Source organism: Panthera leo, chromosome F3 (assembly GCF_018350215.1).
Source record: "Panthera leo isolate Ple1 chromosome F3, P.leo_Ple1_pat1.1, whole genome shotgun sequence".
Classification (NCBI taxonomy): Eukaryota; Metazoa; Chordata; class Mammalia; order Carnivora; family Felidae; genus Panthera; species Panthera leo.
In genome coordinates, this window is record NC_056696.1 from 30,609,381 (window position 1) to 30,627,687 (window position 18,307).

General features: G+C 36.3%; 1 protein-coding gene across 12 annotated transcripts in view; it reads right to left on the minus strand.

Annotated features, from left to right (window-relative positions):
* RPS6KC1 (ribosomal protein S6 kinase C1) overlaps positions 1–18,307 on the minus strand; it is a 316,680-nt gene that overhangs the window by 135,465 nt on the left and 162,908 nt on the right. For 8 of the 12 annotated variants that reach the window (XM_042925687.1, XM_042925694.1, XM_042925693.1 and 5 more), the window contains exons 13-15: positions 15,325–15,407; positions 14,157–14,252; positions 2,490–2,619 (exon numbers count right to left, since the gene is read on the minus strand). In XM_042925687.1, coding sequence (XP_042781621.1) covers positions 2,490–2,619; positions 14,157–14,252; positions 15,325–15,407 — 309 coding nt within the window. Of the gene's footprint in view, positions 1–2,111; positions 2,620–3,277; positions 4,253–9,132; positions 9,639–14,156; positions 14,253–15,324; positions 15,408–18,307 lie in introns of those variants that run through there. The other 4 variants (XM_042925696.1, XM_042925695.1, XM_042925690.1 and 1 more) reach the window with 3 other exon arrangements.

Genomic DNA, 18,307 nt, shown 5'->3' on the forward strand with positions numbered 1-18,307 from the left:
GGTATTTACTAGAAAACAAAATTATAAGGAAACAGTTAAGCACTAATTTAAGATTTGCACTAACCTTGTCTTTCTCCGATGTTAGTTTATCAACTTAGCTCACTCCGAAAAACAGAAAGTCCACATGCTGTGGAGCTTAGAACTTACCTACCCCTTCATTCTGTAAGTGGGGGAATAGGTCTAGAATATTGTTCTTTGATTAAGGTAAAAATGTTAGTAAGTCACAGAGATCAGACCAGGACACGACTGTAAGGCTTTCTATTATTTTCTACAATCCTCAAAGAAAGAGCCTGAAATACCAGGCTTCATTATCCAGAGCTTTAGCTAGCCCAGAGGTTAAATCAATTACTCTTAAGAAGAAAAATGATCCAGCTTATGCCTTGGCTTCTGCTATAAAGCATTCCCTAAGTGAGTCAAATAAAGATGCTACAAGGGGCCCCTTGCAAAGCCAAGAGCCTTTCACTAATACAGTCAGATTTTTTTCTGCTTGGATTCATAAATATGGGCAACCGAATTCAATGAGGGCATTCTATGTATGAAGTCCTAATATAGTGTTTCTGGCCATAGTGTAAGTATTATTTATAATTTTATATTCTTCAATACATCCATTGTATGAAAGCAAAACTCGATCGTGGTTCACAATGACTGAAATAAGAGATGATAGAAAAAACTTGAGGGTCAAAACACAACAGGAATTGTAGCTGTTTTAAAATGTTTAAAAGGGGGTGCCTGGGTGGTTCAGTTGGTTGAGCATCTCACTCTAGATTTTGGTTCAGGTCATGATCCCAGGGTCGTGCGTGGGATTGAGCCCCATGTCAGGCTCCACGCTGAGCATTGGAGCCTGCTTAAGATTGTCTCTTTCTCTCTCTCTCTCTGCCCCCTCCCCCACTCACGCTCTCTTTCTAAAATAACTAAATAAGTAAATGTTTAAAAGGCAGTTTAAATATGTTATCAAGAGTTCAGTTATAACAAGTTGAAAAGTACTATGTCTCAAAAAGTTTTAACTCATGTCATAGTTGAATTGCTAAAATGATAGCATTCTCTCTCACTTTTCGGGAGCTTAACTCTACTTCTGTGTAATAGAAATGGTAGACTTTCATATCCTATCTTAAGATAGGTGGCATTATATCACACTTATTATTGACAACCTGCTTATAAAAAGCATCATAAAATAATGACACTGGTAATTTCATATAAAAATATAAAATCAAATGAGAGTACTGACTTGAACAGATGTTTACACATCAATGTTCATAATGAGATTGTTCACAATAGCCAAAAGGTGGAAACACCCAAATGTCCACTGACAGGTGAATGGCTAAACAAAATGTGGTCTATATATACAGTGGAATATTATTCAGCCTTAAAAAGGAATGAAATTCTGATATATGCTATAGTATGAATGAACCTTGAAAACGTTGTAAGTGAAATTAAGCCAGACACAAAAGGATGAATGAATATTATAGGATTCCACTTCTATGAGAGACCTCAAAGAGTCAAATTCATAGAGATAGAAAGTAGAACAGTGGTTACTAGGGGCTGGGAGGAAGGGGGACGGGAAAGAGAAGGTACTGTTTAATGGGTGGAATTACAATTTGGGATAATTAGAAAGTTCTGAGATATACATACGGTGGTGATGGCTGGATAAAACGGGAATGTACTTAATGCCACTAAATTGTGTACTTAAAAGTAGTTAAAATGGTCAATTTTATACTATGTATGTTTTCCTACAATAAAAAATCAAATGAAAAATACAAAATGGTAAGTTCTTCCATGTTTTGACCCACAGGACATATGCTCAAAAAAATAAAAATAAAAAATAAAAAACAACAGGGGCACCTGGGTGGCTCAGTCAGTTAAGTGACCAACCTCAGCTCAGGTCATGATCTCAGGGTTCCTAAGTTTGAGCCCTGCGTTGGGCTTTGTGCTGACAGCTCAAAGCCTGAAGCCGGCTTCGGATTCTGTGTCTCCCCTCTCTTTCTCTGCCCCCCTCCCCAACTCATGCTCTGTCTCTCAAAAATAAACATTAAAAAAAATAATTAAAAAAATTTAAAAAAACAAAAAAGCAGTATCACCCACAGCATTTAAAAATACTAATATTTTAATGCACATCATCAAATAAAAACAGACTTGGGTTCATCACCCCAAAGCCATATCCTATGTGTTTACTACTATAATAATTCAAGTCCACCATGATTACGAATGATACATCTACATTAAGCACAAGTTCCAATCAAATCTATAGAGAGAAAAAGGGAGCTGAAGCAATGGAGCTATGTCAACACACTGACACAGCAACCATCTGTTGACATTACTGTCCTGAATCCAAGGAACCAAAATCATGTGGCAGGGCTGGGAGCTTCCCCTTAGTTGTGAGGTCCTACTTTCCTGTCACAGGGCACTTCTGGAAGGAAGCTCTGCAGTGGCCAGCTCTAAGTACTTGCAGATTTCCTACCGGTCCTACACAGGAAGTCATTCTTCAGTCTCACCTGCATGAGTTCCTGTTATGAGCCCAGGGAGTTGGTGAGTCCAAATCCAGTTCCAGGGAGTGATGTCATCTTGATTGCGCTTTGATCCTGGTGACCCGCTCCCCATCCTGGTGTTGTTGCAGTCCTTCGTCTGAGGTTCAGGTTATAAGGGAACCAGAAGGAAAAAGGGGAAGTAGGAAAATAGAAAAAGAAAAAATGCTTGCACATTTCCTTTGTTTCACTAAAGCATTTTCTGCTTCCATTTATTTTGATGGGAGGACCTAGCTGATGGCAAATGGAAACTGTATAGATGCTCCTAGAGTAGGAATCGACTCTCGATCTCAAAAACTCGGAGGATTAAAAATATGGAAGACTTCTATTACTTCTGATGGCCCCTAACTCCGAAAAAAGTAATTTATTCTTTCATCTTTGGATAAAGTTTAAAAAGAGAGACATTAATGCTTTTAAAACATTTGTAAATTGTTATAAACAAGGCACGAATGCAGGAGCTATCTTAGCAACATAAAGAAATAAATACAAATATTCGTAGATGTATAAATACTCATATACTTTCTATATAATGTCAAGTAGATTAGGAGGTCAAATCTGGAAATCTCATCACTAAGTAATAAAATAGGATTGCCATTCAATTCCATTTACATGAGATCCTTTGGTTCTTAGTATACCAAACCAAAAACCTAAAATGAAGTCAAGCATAAGCAGCAGCAGAAATTGTTAACATTCCAAAATGAGAGACCCTTCTAAAACAAAGCAAAACAAAAAACTTAAGCAATTAAATAAAGGAGAGATTTCAATTTTTACCATGTTTATTTTATAATCATGATTTCTTTGTCCTTATTAAGTGGATACAATTTGGGGAAATAAATACTCCCTTCCCTTTTTGTTGCATATGTACTAGTGGAGGAAAAGGGAATCGGATATGAGAGAATAGGCAAAGGGCGTAGGGCGCAGAAGGATAAAGTTGAGAGACAGTGAGTGTTTATACGAACCCTTCCATAAGCAGTACCAACCAACCAAGTATAAAGTTGACAACATGAGTTTTCTCTTCACGTGGACTTCAGAAAGCATGAGATAGTATGGAACCACATTCAGCACATATTAATTATACAGCATCATGGTGCGTGTTTTCTATCAGACATGATGTATATATCCTTTTTTTTTCTCACTTTTTAAGCTCCATAGATGACACTATTCATGAAGCACTTTTAGTGTATTATTCGGCAAATATTAATTACGATCATATAAACCAATCTTGCTTAGCAGAAAGCACTATTAGCTGCCATGTAAAGGTCCTCCTTTCAAGTAACACTTAAATGTACACTTGGAGCTTTCAGAGGAAGTTCTTGAAGGGCATTCTTCTTTCAGCTGGGCATACAACCCATCTGCCACACTAAATGCAGATAAAATAAAGATCAAACCTTTGTTAAAGGTCTGCACATAAAAGCCCCTTGCAAATGTAGCCAGTATCTTGTCCAGAGAGTCATGGTAAAGGAACTGTTCTCTTTCAGCCTTTTTCTTCCCCCGTTTCCTCTAAAGGTCTTTATCCCAATGTCTTGGTGCTCCATAAGTGACTGTGAGGCAGAGCTGCCTCTGTGCTGGAGATGCCTGTCACAGAGAAGATCAGAATGTGCACAGATAACCCTGCATTCTGTTCATCTCATCAGTTCTGCCCAATCCACAGGGGTAAAAAATGGATGAGATTTGATATCTTCAACACCAGCAACTCCAGCACCAAGACGCTCCACAGGGTTGAACTGCAAGAGCTAAAAAAGAAGGACTTAGTGAGTAATAGGAATCCAACTGGTGAATCAAAGGAAAACAAAAATATATGAATGGAAAGAACTGCTCAATTCAACCCCAGTGACAAGTGGACTTGATGAATAGCCAAATGACGAGATTTCCTTGAAAGGGAGCTATGTCTAACACCGCTGTAGCTGTGGGGTGGTAGGGGATATCTGTGTTTACGGCTTTCAACTGATTTTTAACATGACCTTGAGTAACTCACTTTGTTTCTCTCAAGCTCATATAGTATAATAGGACAGTTAATACCCATCAGTTTTCTATTCCAAAGCACATCATGATATTAATTAGATACTGTGCCAAAATCTGAGAGATCCAGTTACTCCTTTCATGGGCATGCTGAAAGAATGTGCCTTGAAACGTTCATGCATCCTCAAATTTTGTTTTCGCAGCTTTACTGAGAGATGATTTATATAGCATAAAATTCATCTGTTGTAAGTGTGCAATTCAATGATTCTTACTTAGTAAATGTAAAAAGTTGTGCAACCATCACAGAATCCAGTTCTAGAACACTTTGATCACCCTAAAAAATTTCCTCGTGATGTTTACATTAATCGTCATTTCCATCCCCAGCCCTGGGCAAACAATGATCTGCCTTCTGTCTCTATAAATATGCCCTTTCTGGATATTTCATGTAATTGGACTCATAAAATATGTTGCCTTTTGCAGTTATCTTCTTTCACTTAGCATAATGTTTTTCAGATTCATCCAAGTTGTAGCAGGTATCAAAGCCTGTTCCGTTTTATTTCTGAGTAGCATTCCATTGTTTGGATAGAACATATTTTGTTAATCTACTCACCAGTTAATGGACATGTAGACTTTCCAGGCTGAGGCTATAATGAATAGTATTACTATTAACATTCACATATATGTCTTTGTGTAAACATGTCTTCATTTCTCTCAAGGACATTCCTAGGAGTGGAATTGCTGGGTCATGTGGAATATTTGTTTAGCTTTTTAAGAAAGTGCCCAACCTTTCTAAAATAGCTGTGCCATTTTACATTCCCAACAGCAATATATGAGAGTTCCAGTTTCTCTACATGCTCACCAACACTCAATACAGTCTATCTTTTGATTACAGACCTTTTAGTGGGTATTAGAGGCATCTTATTATAATTTTAATTTCTATTCCTTGGTGAGTAATGATGGTGACCATCGTTGGATGGCCTTCGAAGCCTTTCATGTAGCTTCCTTGGTGAATAATTTGCCCATTTTTATATTTACTGAGTTATAAGAGTTCTTTCTTTTTTTTTTTTAAAGATTTTATTTTAAGTGATTACTTAAAATAATCAACTTAAAATAATCAATTACTTAAACCCAATGTGGGGCTCAAACTTACAACCCCAAGATCAAGATTCTCATGTTCTACTGACCTAGCCAGCCAGGTACCACTATAAGAGTTCTTTATATAGTCTGAATACAAGTCCTCATTAGTTACATGATTTGAAATATTTTTTCCATTCTGTGGCTTGTCTTCTCATTTTATGACTGCTATCTTTTGAAGTATAAAAGTTTTTAATTTTAATGAAGCCCACATTATCAATTTTTTTTCTTTTATGGATGTTTTTGGTATCATATCTAATAACTCTTTGCCTAACCCAAGATCATCAAGATTTTCTCCTATGGTTTCTTCTACAATTTTTAGTTTTGCCTTCCATTTTTCATCTATGAGCTACTTTGAGTTCATTTTTACATATGGTATAAAGTAAGGGTCTTAGTTCATTTTGATTTTAGCATGTGACTTGATTTTCCCAGCAACATTGGTTTAAAAGACTATTTTTCACCATCAAATTCTTTTTGCACCTTTATTGAAAATTAATAGACCATTAATGTAAGGGTTTATTTCTGGATTCTCAATTCCATTCCATTGATCTATATACTTATCTTTCCTCTAATAACACAGTAAATTTCCAGTTTGCTAAGGTGCAAGGTGAGATTTTCATTTGAGACCTTTCTTCTTTTCGGATATAGGAGTTTATAAGCCATAAATTTTCCTTAAGAACTGATTTAGCTGCATCTGATAAATTTTGATATTTTCTGTGTTTTGATTCCATTAAAAACATTTTCTAGCTTCTCTTGAGACTTCTTCTTTGACTCATAGGTTATTTAGAAGTGTGTTTAATTTCCAAATATTTGTGGACTCACCAGATCTCTGAATGATAATTAAATTGTTATGATCAGACCATGTTGTATGACTTAAATCCTTTTAAATACTGAAGCTTGTTTTGTGGTATAGCATATGATCGATCTTGGAGAATGTTCCATATACATGTGCTAAGAACGCATTCTGTAATCATTGTTCCATATATGTCAGAGATGTTTGATAATGTTACTGAAGCCTTCTCAGTATCCTTGCTGATTTTCTAATTTACCAAGCATGGGGTATTGAAACCTCCTTTTATTATTATTGGATTGCCTATTTACCCTTCAATTCAGTCAGATTTCACTTCTTATGTATAGAAGCTGTTGGTGCATATGCATCTATTGTACTGACCCTTTTATCCCTATGAAAATTCTGTCTTAGTCTCTAGTAAGTCTCTTGTCTTCACAGCTAGTTTGTCTGGTATTTAATAGAGCCACTTCAGCTCTCTTATGGTTACCATTTACATGGTTTATCTCTTCCCATCCTTTTTCTTTTAACCTATTTATGTCTCTCATACACAGAAGATAATTGAATCTTACTTTTTTTTTAATCCAGTTTAATAACCTCTGCCTTTTGTTTGTCATGTTTAAACATTCGTATTTCATTGTACTTATTGGTGTGGTGGGTTTACATTTGCCATTTTGCCACTTGTTTTCTACATCTACTGTCTTTTTTTGTTAATCTTTTACAGCTGTCTTTCGTATCAGTACTTTTTATTGTACTATTTCAGTTCCTCTATTAATTTTCTTTTACTATATATTTTTTTAGTGGTTGCTGTAAGGATTACAATATGCATCTTAATTTATCACAATCTACTTCAGATTAATACCAACTTAATGAAGGTGAAATGTAGAAACTTTGCTCCATTATAGCTCCATTCCTTCTGCCCTTTGTCTATTATTGTCATATACCTAATATATTACTTCTGGATGTTATAAACTCAACAGCACAGTGTTATAATTATTGTTTCATATAATCTTACGTCTTTTAAAAGAAGTTGAGAAGAAAAATGAGGAAAAAATAGTCTTCAGTGACTCATGTTTTACCATTCCAGTTCTCTTCATTTCCTCCTAGAAATTCAAGTTACTATGTGGTGTGATTTCCTTTCAGCCTGAAGGATTTCCTGCATTATTTCTTGTAAGGCAAGTCTAGCAATGAATTCCCTTAGTCTTTATTTGGGACTTTCTTTATTTCATCTTCATTTTTGAAGGATAATTTTGCTGGATAGAGAATTCTTGGTTGATGGTTACTTCCTTTCAGCACTTTGCGTATGTCACTTCACTGTCTTCTGCCTCCCACTGGTATTATTATTATTATTTTTTTAATGTTTATTTATTTTTTAGAGAGAGAGACAAACAGAGCACAATCAGGGGAGGAACAGAGAGAGAGAGGGAGACACAGAATCCAAAGCAGGCTCCAGGCTCAGAGCTGACAGCACAGAGCCCGACGCAGGGCTCGAACTCATGAACCGTGAGATCAAGACCTGAGCCAAAGTCGGACACTTAACTGACTGAGCCACCCAGGCGCCCTTTATTATTATTATTATTATTATTATTATTATTATTATTATTATTGAGGTATAACTGACATACAATGTTATATTAGTTTCAAGCATATGACACATTGCTTCAGCAATCTGACTTTACTCAATGCTTATCACAGTAGTGTAGTCACCATTTGTCACCATACAGTATTATTTACTATATTCCCTAAACAGTATTTTTCATTTCCGTGACTTGTTTATTTTATAACTTAAAGTGTAAACTGTCTTCCATCATTTTTAATGGGAAGTCAGACATTAATGTTTCCTTGTATACAATGAGCGCTTTCTCTTTTGCTGCTTTCAAGAGCGTCCTCTTTGTTTTTGCCTTTCAACAATTTGACCAGGTATACCTTCCTAATTAAAGTCCATTGAGCTTCTTGGATGCATATCAATGTTTTTTTACCAAATTTGGGATGTTTTTAGCCATTACATTTCCAAATACTTTTGGAATACTTTCCCCTTTCTCTCTTTCCTCTCATTCTGGGACTCCCTGGTATATTTGATATTGTCTTACAGGTTTGTGTAGCCCTGTTCTTTTTCTTCAAATTTTGGGGCAGCTTTTTTACAGATTTGATTATTTCTATCATTCTATCTTCAAGTTAATTGTTTCTTCCTTCATCTATCTCAAATTTGCTATAGATACGCTCTAATGAATTCCACCCCCTCCCCCCAATGATTCTTCATTTCAATTATTGTACTTTTCAACTTGAGAATTTTGGGTCTTTTTTTATATATACTTTATATCTCCTCATCAAGAATTTCTATTTGTTGATTCATTGTTGTCATACTTTTCTTTAATTCTTTAAACATGGCTTCCTTCAGTTTTTGAACATACTTATAATAACCACTTTGAAATCTGTTAAATCCAACCTGGGGACATTTAAAGTCAATTTCTATTGACCACTTTTTTCCCTGCACATGAGTCACACTTTTTTGTTTCTGTGTATATCATATAATATTTGTTGAAAATGGGATATTTTGAATTTTTATTTAATTTTTTTTTTTTAACGTTTATTTATTTTTGAGACAGAGAGAGACAGAGCATGAACGGGGGAGGGGCAGAGAGAGAGGGAGACACAGAATCGGAAGCAGGCTCCAGGCTCTGAGCCATCAGCCCAGAGCCCGACGCGGGGCTGGAACTCACGGACCGCGAGATCGTGACCTGAGCTGAAGTCGGACGCTTAACCGACTGAGCCACCCAGGCGCCCCGAAAATGGGATATTTTGGATGATATATTTTAGCAACTCTAGAGCCTGACTTTGTTCCCAAGAAGACTGTTATCATGGCAGTTGGTTGGTTTGTTCTTTGTTAACTTGTTTCAGCTAGATCTGTATAGCTGCTTCTCCCACCACATTGTTACAAGCAGCTGTTGCTATCTCTGCTCATTCTTTTGTTTTTATTTTTGAGCTTCACTTCCTGGGGATCATCCTGTGTCTGCATAGCTTAAGTGTTCAACCTGTGATTGAAAAGAGGTTATATTCAAATACCTGAGCCCCTAAAGCTTGTCATCTGCTGATGTGTAGAACACAGTAAAAATTTAGGACACTTACAAATCTCCCTTGGTTTTTACTTTCAACTGGGACATCTCCTTGTTCATGTACACACGCATGCAACCTCACAGTTGGCCCTCATGGCCTGCTTCAATCTGGAAGAAACTTCACACCTGACAAGCAGGGAAAAGAGAGTAGCCCAGGAAAAAATGCCACAGACTCCCACTCTTTCCCAAAGTTTGGTTGTTTTTCAAGCATAAACACTTTTCAGATTGTCCTGTCCCTTTGATCAATTTCCAGAGCACTGAAATGGCTGTTTTTGCCAATTCTGTCTAATGTTATAACTTCCTTTCTCAAGAGAGAATTTGCCAACTTCCTCATATGGCTATAGCCATTCAAATTTGAGAATATTCCTATAGTAAATCTTTTTTTTCCCACAGAATTTAACCAACTGCAACTGTAAATCTTTAAATGACTTCTTTACATTAATGTTTCTATGCATTTAGGACATCCCACTATTCAAATTCAGCCAAAATTTCTGTTTCTTCTCTTTTTATTTTTATTTCTATTTTTTCTTTCATTCATGATTAATTCAGTTATTTGTATGAAAAATACCAATTGATTTCCTATTATGTGCCAGTCCACTATTTTTTTAGGCCTTTTCACCTGTATCACCAGCAGCGGCCTCACTCTTAACATTAGCAGCCCTATAATTCAACACATGCTTCAGCAAATACAAATTACTATATATTATGAAACACTGCCCTATCAGTACTAATGATAAACGTTTATGTGACACTTATTATACACCAGGCATTATTTTAAGTGTTTAACATAGGTCAATTAATTTAATTCACAACTTTATGAATAACTACTATTCGATTCTCTCTATAGATGAGAGAACACAGATTCAGAGAAATTAAGTAACTTATTTAAGATCATACAAGTAGTAAGTAGCAAAGACAAGATTTGAATTTAGGCACTGCAGCTCTAGAATGCATGCTCTTAAACATAACATTACACTGCCTCATGAGTATGTAATCTGCAAATGCCAAGAACCTATTCACTTTAATATTACCAAACACACAGGGGCATGAAGCATACACTTCAAAAGACTGTATTCAATCTTTTCATCTGAGATTATTGTAACTAGCATTCAAAATCACTGTTTATTAAAGCTAACTGTTCAAAAAATTTTAATATTAGATGTTGCTAAATCGTGTTAAGTGAAAAGCTGCTATTATAAAACAAACACTGTTAAGAATATCCCAAATGTATCAAATCCATTTTCAAAATCTGACAATCCATGTCTAACTGATTGAAATGTGGAAGGCATCACACAATTTAATATAAATTTAAAATATCAAACAGTGGTAAGAATTAAATATAACTATAGCATATTTTTATATATTTCGGTACACATAATAACATGTAAAAGTTCTTTCTTCTTGGGGCATTTGGGTGGCTCAGTTGGTTAAGCGTTCAACTCTTGATTTCGGCTCAGGTCGTGGTCTCACGGATTATGAGTTCGAGCCCCACATCAGACTGCACTGACAGTGTGGAGCCTGCTTGGGATTCTTTCTCTCTCTGACCCTCCCCCACTCATGCACACACATGCACTCTTGCTCTCTTTCTCAAAAATTAATATACTTTTTTTAAAAAGTTCTTTCTTGTTACAATTGGCTTTTCCACTCCCATTCTTTCCAAAACATGACCTCATTATGAAATTCCAATAAAGGTTCCAATTTTGCCTATTACTAAAGTCAATTTAATTAGTTCATGAACTTTGCTACAAATTTGCAAATACAAATTTATAGGCAAAAATATAATTATTTTACCCATGACTATCTTGTTTATCCTGCCATTTTATTTACTTATTTCTTAAAGTTTATTTACTTATTTTGAGAGAGAGGGAGAGTGACAGAGAGAGTGAGAGAGAGAGAGAGTGAAAGCAGGGGAGGGGCACAGAGGGAGAGAGAGAGAATCCTAAGCAGGCTCTACACAGTCATGCAGAGCCCAATGCGGGGCTGAAACTCCTGAACTACAAGATCATGACCTGAGCCAAAATCAAGAGTCACCGCTTAACCAACTGAGCCAACTAAGCTACCCAGGTGCCCCTATCCTGCCATTTTAAATACTATACCAGCCTCAAGAGAGACCACATAAAGATTCTATTGCTCAAGCAAATGTGTCAGCCAGTGGCAAAACCAAAAAGAGTCACTGCCAGCCTCCTTCCTCCTAAAGAATGTTCAGGCAGTAAAGTTAAGCAATGAAGACACAAAAATTTGTTTTGAAGGACTTTTTCTCATGTAACATTTTTCAAGTGACAAAAGAACTGTGTCATAATTAACTAAATATACACTGTGAAGTACAAACATACATGTTCTGAGGGTTTGCAAAATGTAAGCATCTTCTTTTTAATTGCATTTAAAATGTAACTATGTCTACTCTAGCACCATTCATGTGACTGAGATGACTGAACAACAGGTACAGGGGATTATGAAGTCTAGGAAGAAAGCAAGGAGCTAGAAGTCCAAAGAGGGGAAAATCTCCCCAAAGCAGAATAATTATTTCCATATAAATCATTTTGTGATTTTTTTTAAAAAGTGACCCCTATGACCTGTGAGGTAGTGGAAGAGGAAAAGTCAAAATGACAAATTGCTAATCATGTCAAGAGACCCCTTTTCCCTTTCCTGATGATGTTTCCTCAACACGAATGGTAGTTTCCTTAGGCCAATGACAGAATGCTGATTTACTATATAATATAGACATATCTGTATTGGGGGATTTAAGATTTAACATACTTTAGGCCAAGATTCCTTTATAACATACCTTCCCATAAAGACAGGAGCAGCAGGCCTTTATAAATTAATGCAGGGAATTCTATTCTCAGTATTATATAACAACAACTTTAAGGTGAGAAACAAAAAAATAGCATTTGCTAGCCTTCCTCAAATTATTTACAAAACAAATATTTGGAATTTATCATGTTGTGCCACAACAAATAAGATGAAATCAAATGAGTAGCTGTCCTTTTTTCCCCATTAGAATGAAATGCGTTCTGTGTCTTTGCATTACCTCTTAATCCTTTTGCAAAGTGCTCAATGGTATTCGCATCTCATTATTTCCAACCTGGTTATGTTTCTTTCTGTGTTATATTCCCCGGAAAAATTTAATCTTCCTGAAGCACAACTCTGATCCTTTTATCTTCTGCCCCGAAACTCCAAATATCCATTATTATTATTTTTATTTATTTATTTATTTACTTACTTACTTACTTACTTACTTATTTATTTTTGCTGAATTGAATAGAATCACTCTTCCCTGGTTATCATGATAAAAGAACCTCATAAGAGAACTCCAACTTAACCTTTCCACATTCATCTAGTACTATGACTCATTCCTACATTTATGCCTCCACTCCAGATAAACCAAGCTTTTGATTTCCTAATTTGGGTCTTTTGGACCAATCTTTTCCTTGCTGAAGCTGTTCGATCCACCTAGCTACTTCCCCAACATCCCACCTTGTCATGCCAAAATTTGAGGGCTCCACAAAAATATCATTCACTACATAAAAACTTTCCTAATACTATCACCGTATCAGTTATAACCCCTCCTTATCTTAACTGGCCAAGTATTTTTTAAGCCTCTGACAGCTTTTATCAAACCCATCAGTGATACAGTTACTTGTCAGTCTTACCTCTATAGCTTATAGCACTATGTCTTGCCCATATTTGTGCATGTATTTGTTGAATGGAACCCAAATCACTCATTACTCTTCAAGAAAATACTAGGTCATTCTCTCCTTAATATATTCTCTCCTCCCCTTTTTCTTTTTTTTTTTTTAAGTTTCGTTTTCTCTGATTAGAAAAATAATAATTCAGGTTTCATGAAACAAAAATGTTAGTTCTTGAACTTTTTCAAGTAACTTTCCCCCTTACATATCTCATAAAACTATAAGGATCCTAGGCCTGACAATTCTTGCTGATTTGCTGTGTGCCCATCTTACCCAATGCTGACAACCCTCAGCAGACTCACCAAAACTCACTATTCAAAACTAGAGGAACATTTTCAATGTGGGGAATCAATTTAAGAAGTTCACTAGAGTTCCAAGCCTACCTCTGAGATACTGAACTTTAATTATCAATAGTCTCTTTCTTTAAAGCCACCGAAAATGCATTAACTGACATCAATGCCCAACTTCCATCGATGAAGCTAGGAGTAATCGAACTCCGCAAGATTTTCTAACACCACTTTTCTGCAAAGCAACCTGAACTGCCTATTCCTAAGTTTCTAAATATGAATTAGAGATTAAAAATAGCCATTTAAAAAAAGAAAGAAAATAACCATTCATATGGTTACAAAATGGAATAGCAAAAACAGAGCAGCTCCAGACAAGCTAAAAATGATACTTAAATCTCACACCTATATAAATATATGGAATTAATTAAACATTAGCCTAGATTTTTGAGAAAAAAACACTGAAATACCAATAAGTTTTAACTGTTCTCTCTGACCTCACTAACACTTAAATAAAAGCAGAGGCCTAACCATGCACAGTATTAGTTCTGAATGTGTAATTAGTAATGAGTCTTTCTTGCCCAAAACTAATTTCTTTAAGGTTTTGGAGCTACGTAGTCAGCTAATTTGCGTGGTTGATATGCTTGGTCAATATAGGTCAATTAAATTACCTGTTGTATGAGTGAGCGAGCCTCTTCAGAGACACATTCTGGCATGTTCAAAGTAGTGTGAGTATTTATTCCTGCTGGATGGCACTCAACCAGAGTCTGAAACAATCAATCAGGTACACTTCTTATCCCAAGTAACATCATTTCTGTTCTATCACAGGATTTATGGACAGCAAAGTACAGAAAGCTTAACAACCATCTTCACTGGGGGTGTAGTGATCAACACAGCGTCGCCTAAGCAGTTTAGGACAAGGGCCACGAGATACAGAATATCTAACAGAAATGAAGGCAGTCATCAAAATCACATCATAAGCTTAGGCTTCTAGCCCTTTTCCCTTAGTTATACAGCGAACAGCTTATAATAGAAAAGCTAACATTACACAAGAAAACTAAAAAGGGAGTTGGTATCTCTGATTTTTTAATGGTCTTAAAAACCTTCTAAGTTTAGAACTGGTTAATAATAACGATTTCTACATTTATGGCACTTTATGATTTAATTGTATGTGTAGGTGATTTGTAACAATCCACAACAATCTTAAGAGTTCAGCATTACCTGCATATTTACTGTAGAGGACTGACTACTTAGAAAAGTACTACTGCTCATTTCCTCTGTTTTCCTCCCAGGAGGCAATGTGCACAACACTCTATTAAAGTCTATTAACCTCAAACATCTTACTTAAAAGTTATTGATCAGAGGGAGTATAAATTCTGTCCTTAAGCCAGAACAGATAGGAAAAATTTAGTGTTGAGAATAAAGCTAATGTTACCTTTTATATCTACATTAATTTTCTAAAATGAGAATTCCCTCCTGGTTTCCAGCAAGATGTTTAAAACATCCAGAGAATTCTAATACATCCTTACATGAACGTTACAGACTTAACGCCGTCGAAACTGCATCATAGAAAATGGAGAGAAAGAACGTTTCGTCATCTTTCTGCACACTCACACTATGATTTAATGGAATCTGATCGTTTAGTCAATGTAATACAATCCACTTTTTAAAAAAATCTGGAATCTTGATAAACTTCCATTTTTCTGCTTTTCTTTTTTATATCGAAGGTTTCCCTATTTCCTCCCTGATCTAACAACTGAAGGCAAAGGCTAAATGCTCTCAATTTGAAATCCAGGTAGCATCTGGGTAAACTTATTAAATGTCCAGGTCACTGCTCACCTTGCCAGTAAGAAGTTCAAAGAGAACAGCACCCAAACTCCACCAATCACAGGCTTCCGTTTCTTCTGTGATTGCTCCAACCTCTAAACACACCAAAAAAGGTTGATATTAAAATTCCAAAGGTCAATTCAACTTTCAAAATTAACATGTATTAGCAAGGTGACCTTTTTAATGCTGAGAGAGCATATACTAAATACTACTGGGCTTTCAAAATTCCTGAAAGTTACTTATCCCCTTTGGTCACCTACTGTGGTTGCATTTTTTTTTTTTTTTGATGCAGTCATATATTAAACTGAGACATTTGTTCTTTAGTTGATAGAGGGACACCTTCAAGAAGCTACACTTAAAAGTTATATGAATCTACGAGATCAGCATTTTGCTTAATTTTTCAAATTCAAGAAAGTAGAGCCAACTCTACCACAGGGGTCATTTTTTGTTTTAGAAATAAAGGCTCCAGGTTCAGAAGGAACTTCAAAAATTATTTAAACCAGTAATTATCCTTTTAATTATAGATTAGAAACCAGAGAGGTGAAATGCCTTGTCCAATGTCATATAGTAAATCAGTAGCAGAACTAAAACCTGATTTATAGTACCATCCCTTTCCTACATAATCAATTGTTTTCAACTGAAGAAGGAGCATGTGAAATGCAAATTTACCCATGTTGATATTTAGAAGTACACACAGACAGGTTAAAGCATTAAGCCCTAAAACTACCGGTTAAGGTAAGGGTGTGTTCAGGATACCCACGAATACCAACACAGTTTTCTCTGCGTTGTCCCTGAAGTTCCTGAAATGTAACAGTTTTCAGGTATCACCTTGCAGGTTTCCCCACAACTCGGCAACTGCTCCTCACTTCACCAGTTCTTGTAGGGCTTGTAGCCCTCGTAGCCCTTGGGTCATGTTTGATGCCTTCCTGTCCTTTCCTAAAGACATTCAATTAGTCACCAAGCCTGTCAATGTTTGCCCTTTCACTTCCATTTGGCCAACAAAACATGTTTATTATTCATGTGCAGGGTAACCCACAAATCATAAAAATACTGTTCAAAAGTTTTTAAGTAGTTAGGTTGGAACTTGGAAGTAACTGAAGTGATGCTCACATGCCCAGCCTTTTAACCAACACTTAGTAAATCTACTGGGGGGAAGAAGCACAAACTCACAAAACAGCTTTAGCTTTAAGTCTTGGAGCAAAGGTCAGGTGGACCAGAAAAAGAAAACAGGGGCGCCTGGGTGGCTCAGTTGACTGGGTATCCAACTTTGGCTCAGGTCATGATCTCATGGTTCATGAGTTCGAGTCTGGCGTTGGGCTCTGTGCTGACAGCTCAGAGCCTGGAACCTGCTTCAGATTCTGTGTCTCTGCCTCTCTCTGCCCCTCCCCCACTCACACTTTGTCTTTCTCTCTCTCAAAAATAAACATTAAAAATTGAAAGAAAAAGAAAACAGAGCCATTCCTATGAAAATACTGAAATTCTTCCTATTCAGCATCTTCGTTCATATCCTGGCACCTACCCTCTTCTTCTGGAACTCAAGTGGTCTGTGGAGAACTACATCCCTTCACACTAGCTCCTGCCCAGGCCTTCCTCTCATGACATGCTCCGTGCCAAATCGCAACCTCCGTCCTCGAACTAGCTGCTCTCAGCCAGGTGGTACAAAGCAAACATAGATATTTAACTACTTGAAATATTGTGTGAATGACCAAAAGTCTCCTAGTCCTCCTGATGCCACGTGCATCTAGGAAATAGCAGCTTGCTTGAAAAACTGAGAACTATTTATCTAACAATAGAGACTTAATTATATATGCATTGTATATATATTTGCATAATGTGTGTATGTGTATGTAAACACACACACACATCAATATGATGGAATACTATTACATGAGCATTTTAAATGATATATTCATGCAAAGTTTAAGCCTATAAGTAAATGGGTATATTAAATTTTAAAAAACAAGCTAGAAAACAATAGAATTCTAATTTTAGAAGTATATGTTTGAAAAAAAGACTAGTGAGAAAATACGACAAAATATTTTAGTGATTTACCTCTGAGGTGGGGAGATGTTTATTTTCATGCTTATACTTATGAACCTGCCTGAACAGCTAGCTAAGTTGTGCATTTGAAAGAGATGACATGAAACCATTCGCCTGTGCTGGTGCAAGAAGATGAAGCTATGCAGGCCAGTCCTCCCTAAGAGTCCGCCTACGTCCTTTCCCCACAGCAGAAATGTATTATATACCAGAGAGAGCAATGGACTAGATATCAGGAGTCCTGGGTTAAGGGCCCTGAGGAATTCACTTGATCTCATCCAGAACAGAGGGTTGGAAGAAGGTTAGATCTGAGGGCCTGTCAGCTAAATTTAGCTCTAAACTCTATGATTTTGATACTCAAGGATTTTCTAAAATAGTGATTCTCTTAAAGGACAACTCCTTGGGAGATCTCATTCAAAGTATTTATGCTGCCTTTCCCAGATTCAAATTCACTGCCCCCACTCATTTCCCAACCTCCCTGTAGAGAGCCTCTGTCACCTTCAGAAGCATGCTCTAGAAACTTTAGGAAGGGTGTAAGTTATTAGAAACTTAAGAAAACTAAAAAAAAAAAAAAAAACAAAAATAAACAAACAAGCAAAAAACCCATAGTCTAGTCATCAAATATAACTTTTTGCACATTTCCTTCCAGTCTAAAGCAAGCAATGGACTACATCATTTCCCTGTCCAAAATTCCGAAATGGCTTCTCCCTGACCATTAAGTAACGTTTAGATGCCTTGCTTACTCAGGCATGTATATATCCTGGCCTCCGTAATGAGTCTCAACCTATCATATTCATTCAACCAACATACATAAGCAGTACGAACTAGGCACTATGCTGGGTGCTATTCTTCCACATAACTCCATCAGCTGGCTACATTGCTAAATCATGCGAAACGAAAATCAAGGTTAGCATAGTTAATGGTTTCATTATTTTAGTATCTTTTTGTTCAAGAATTT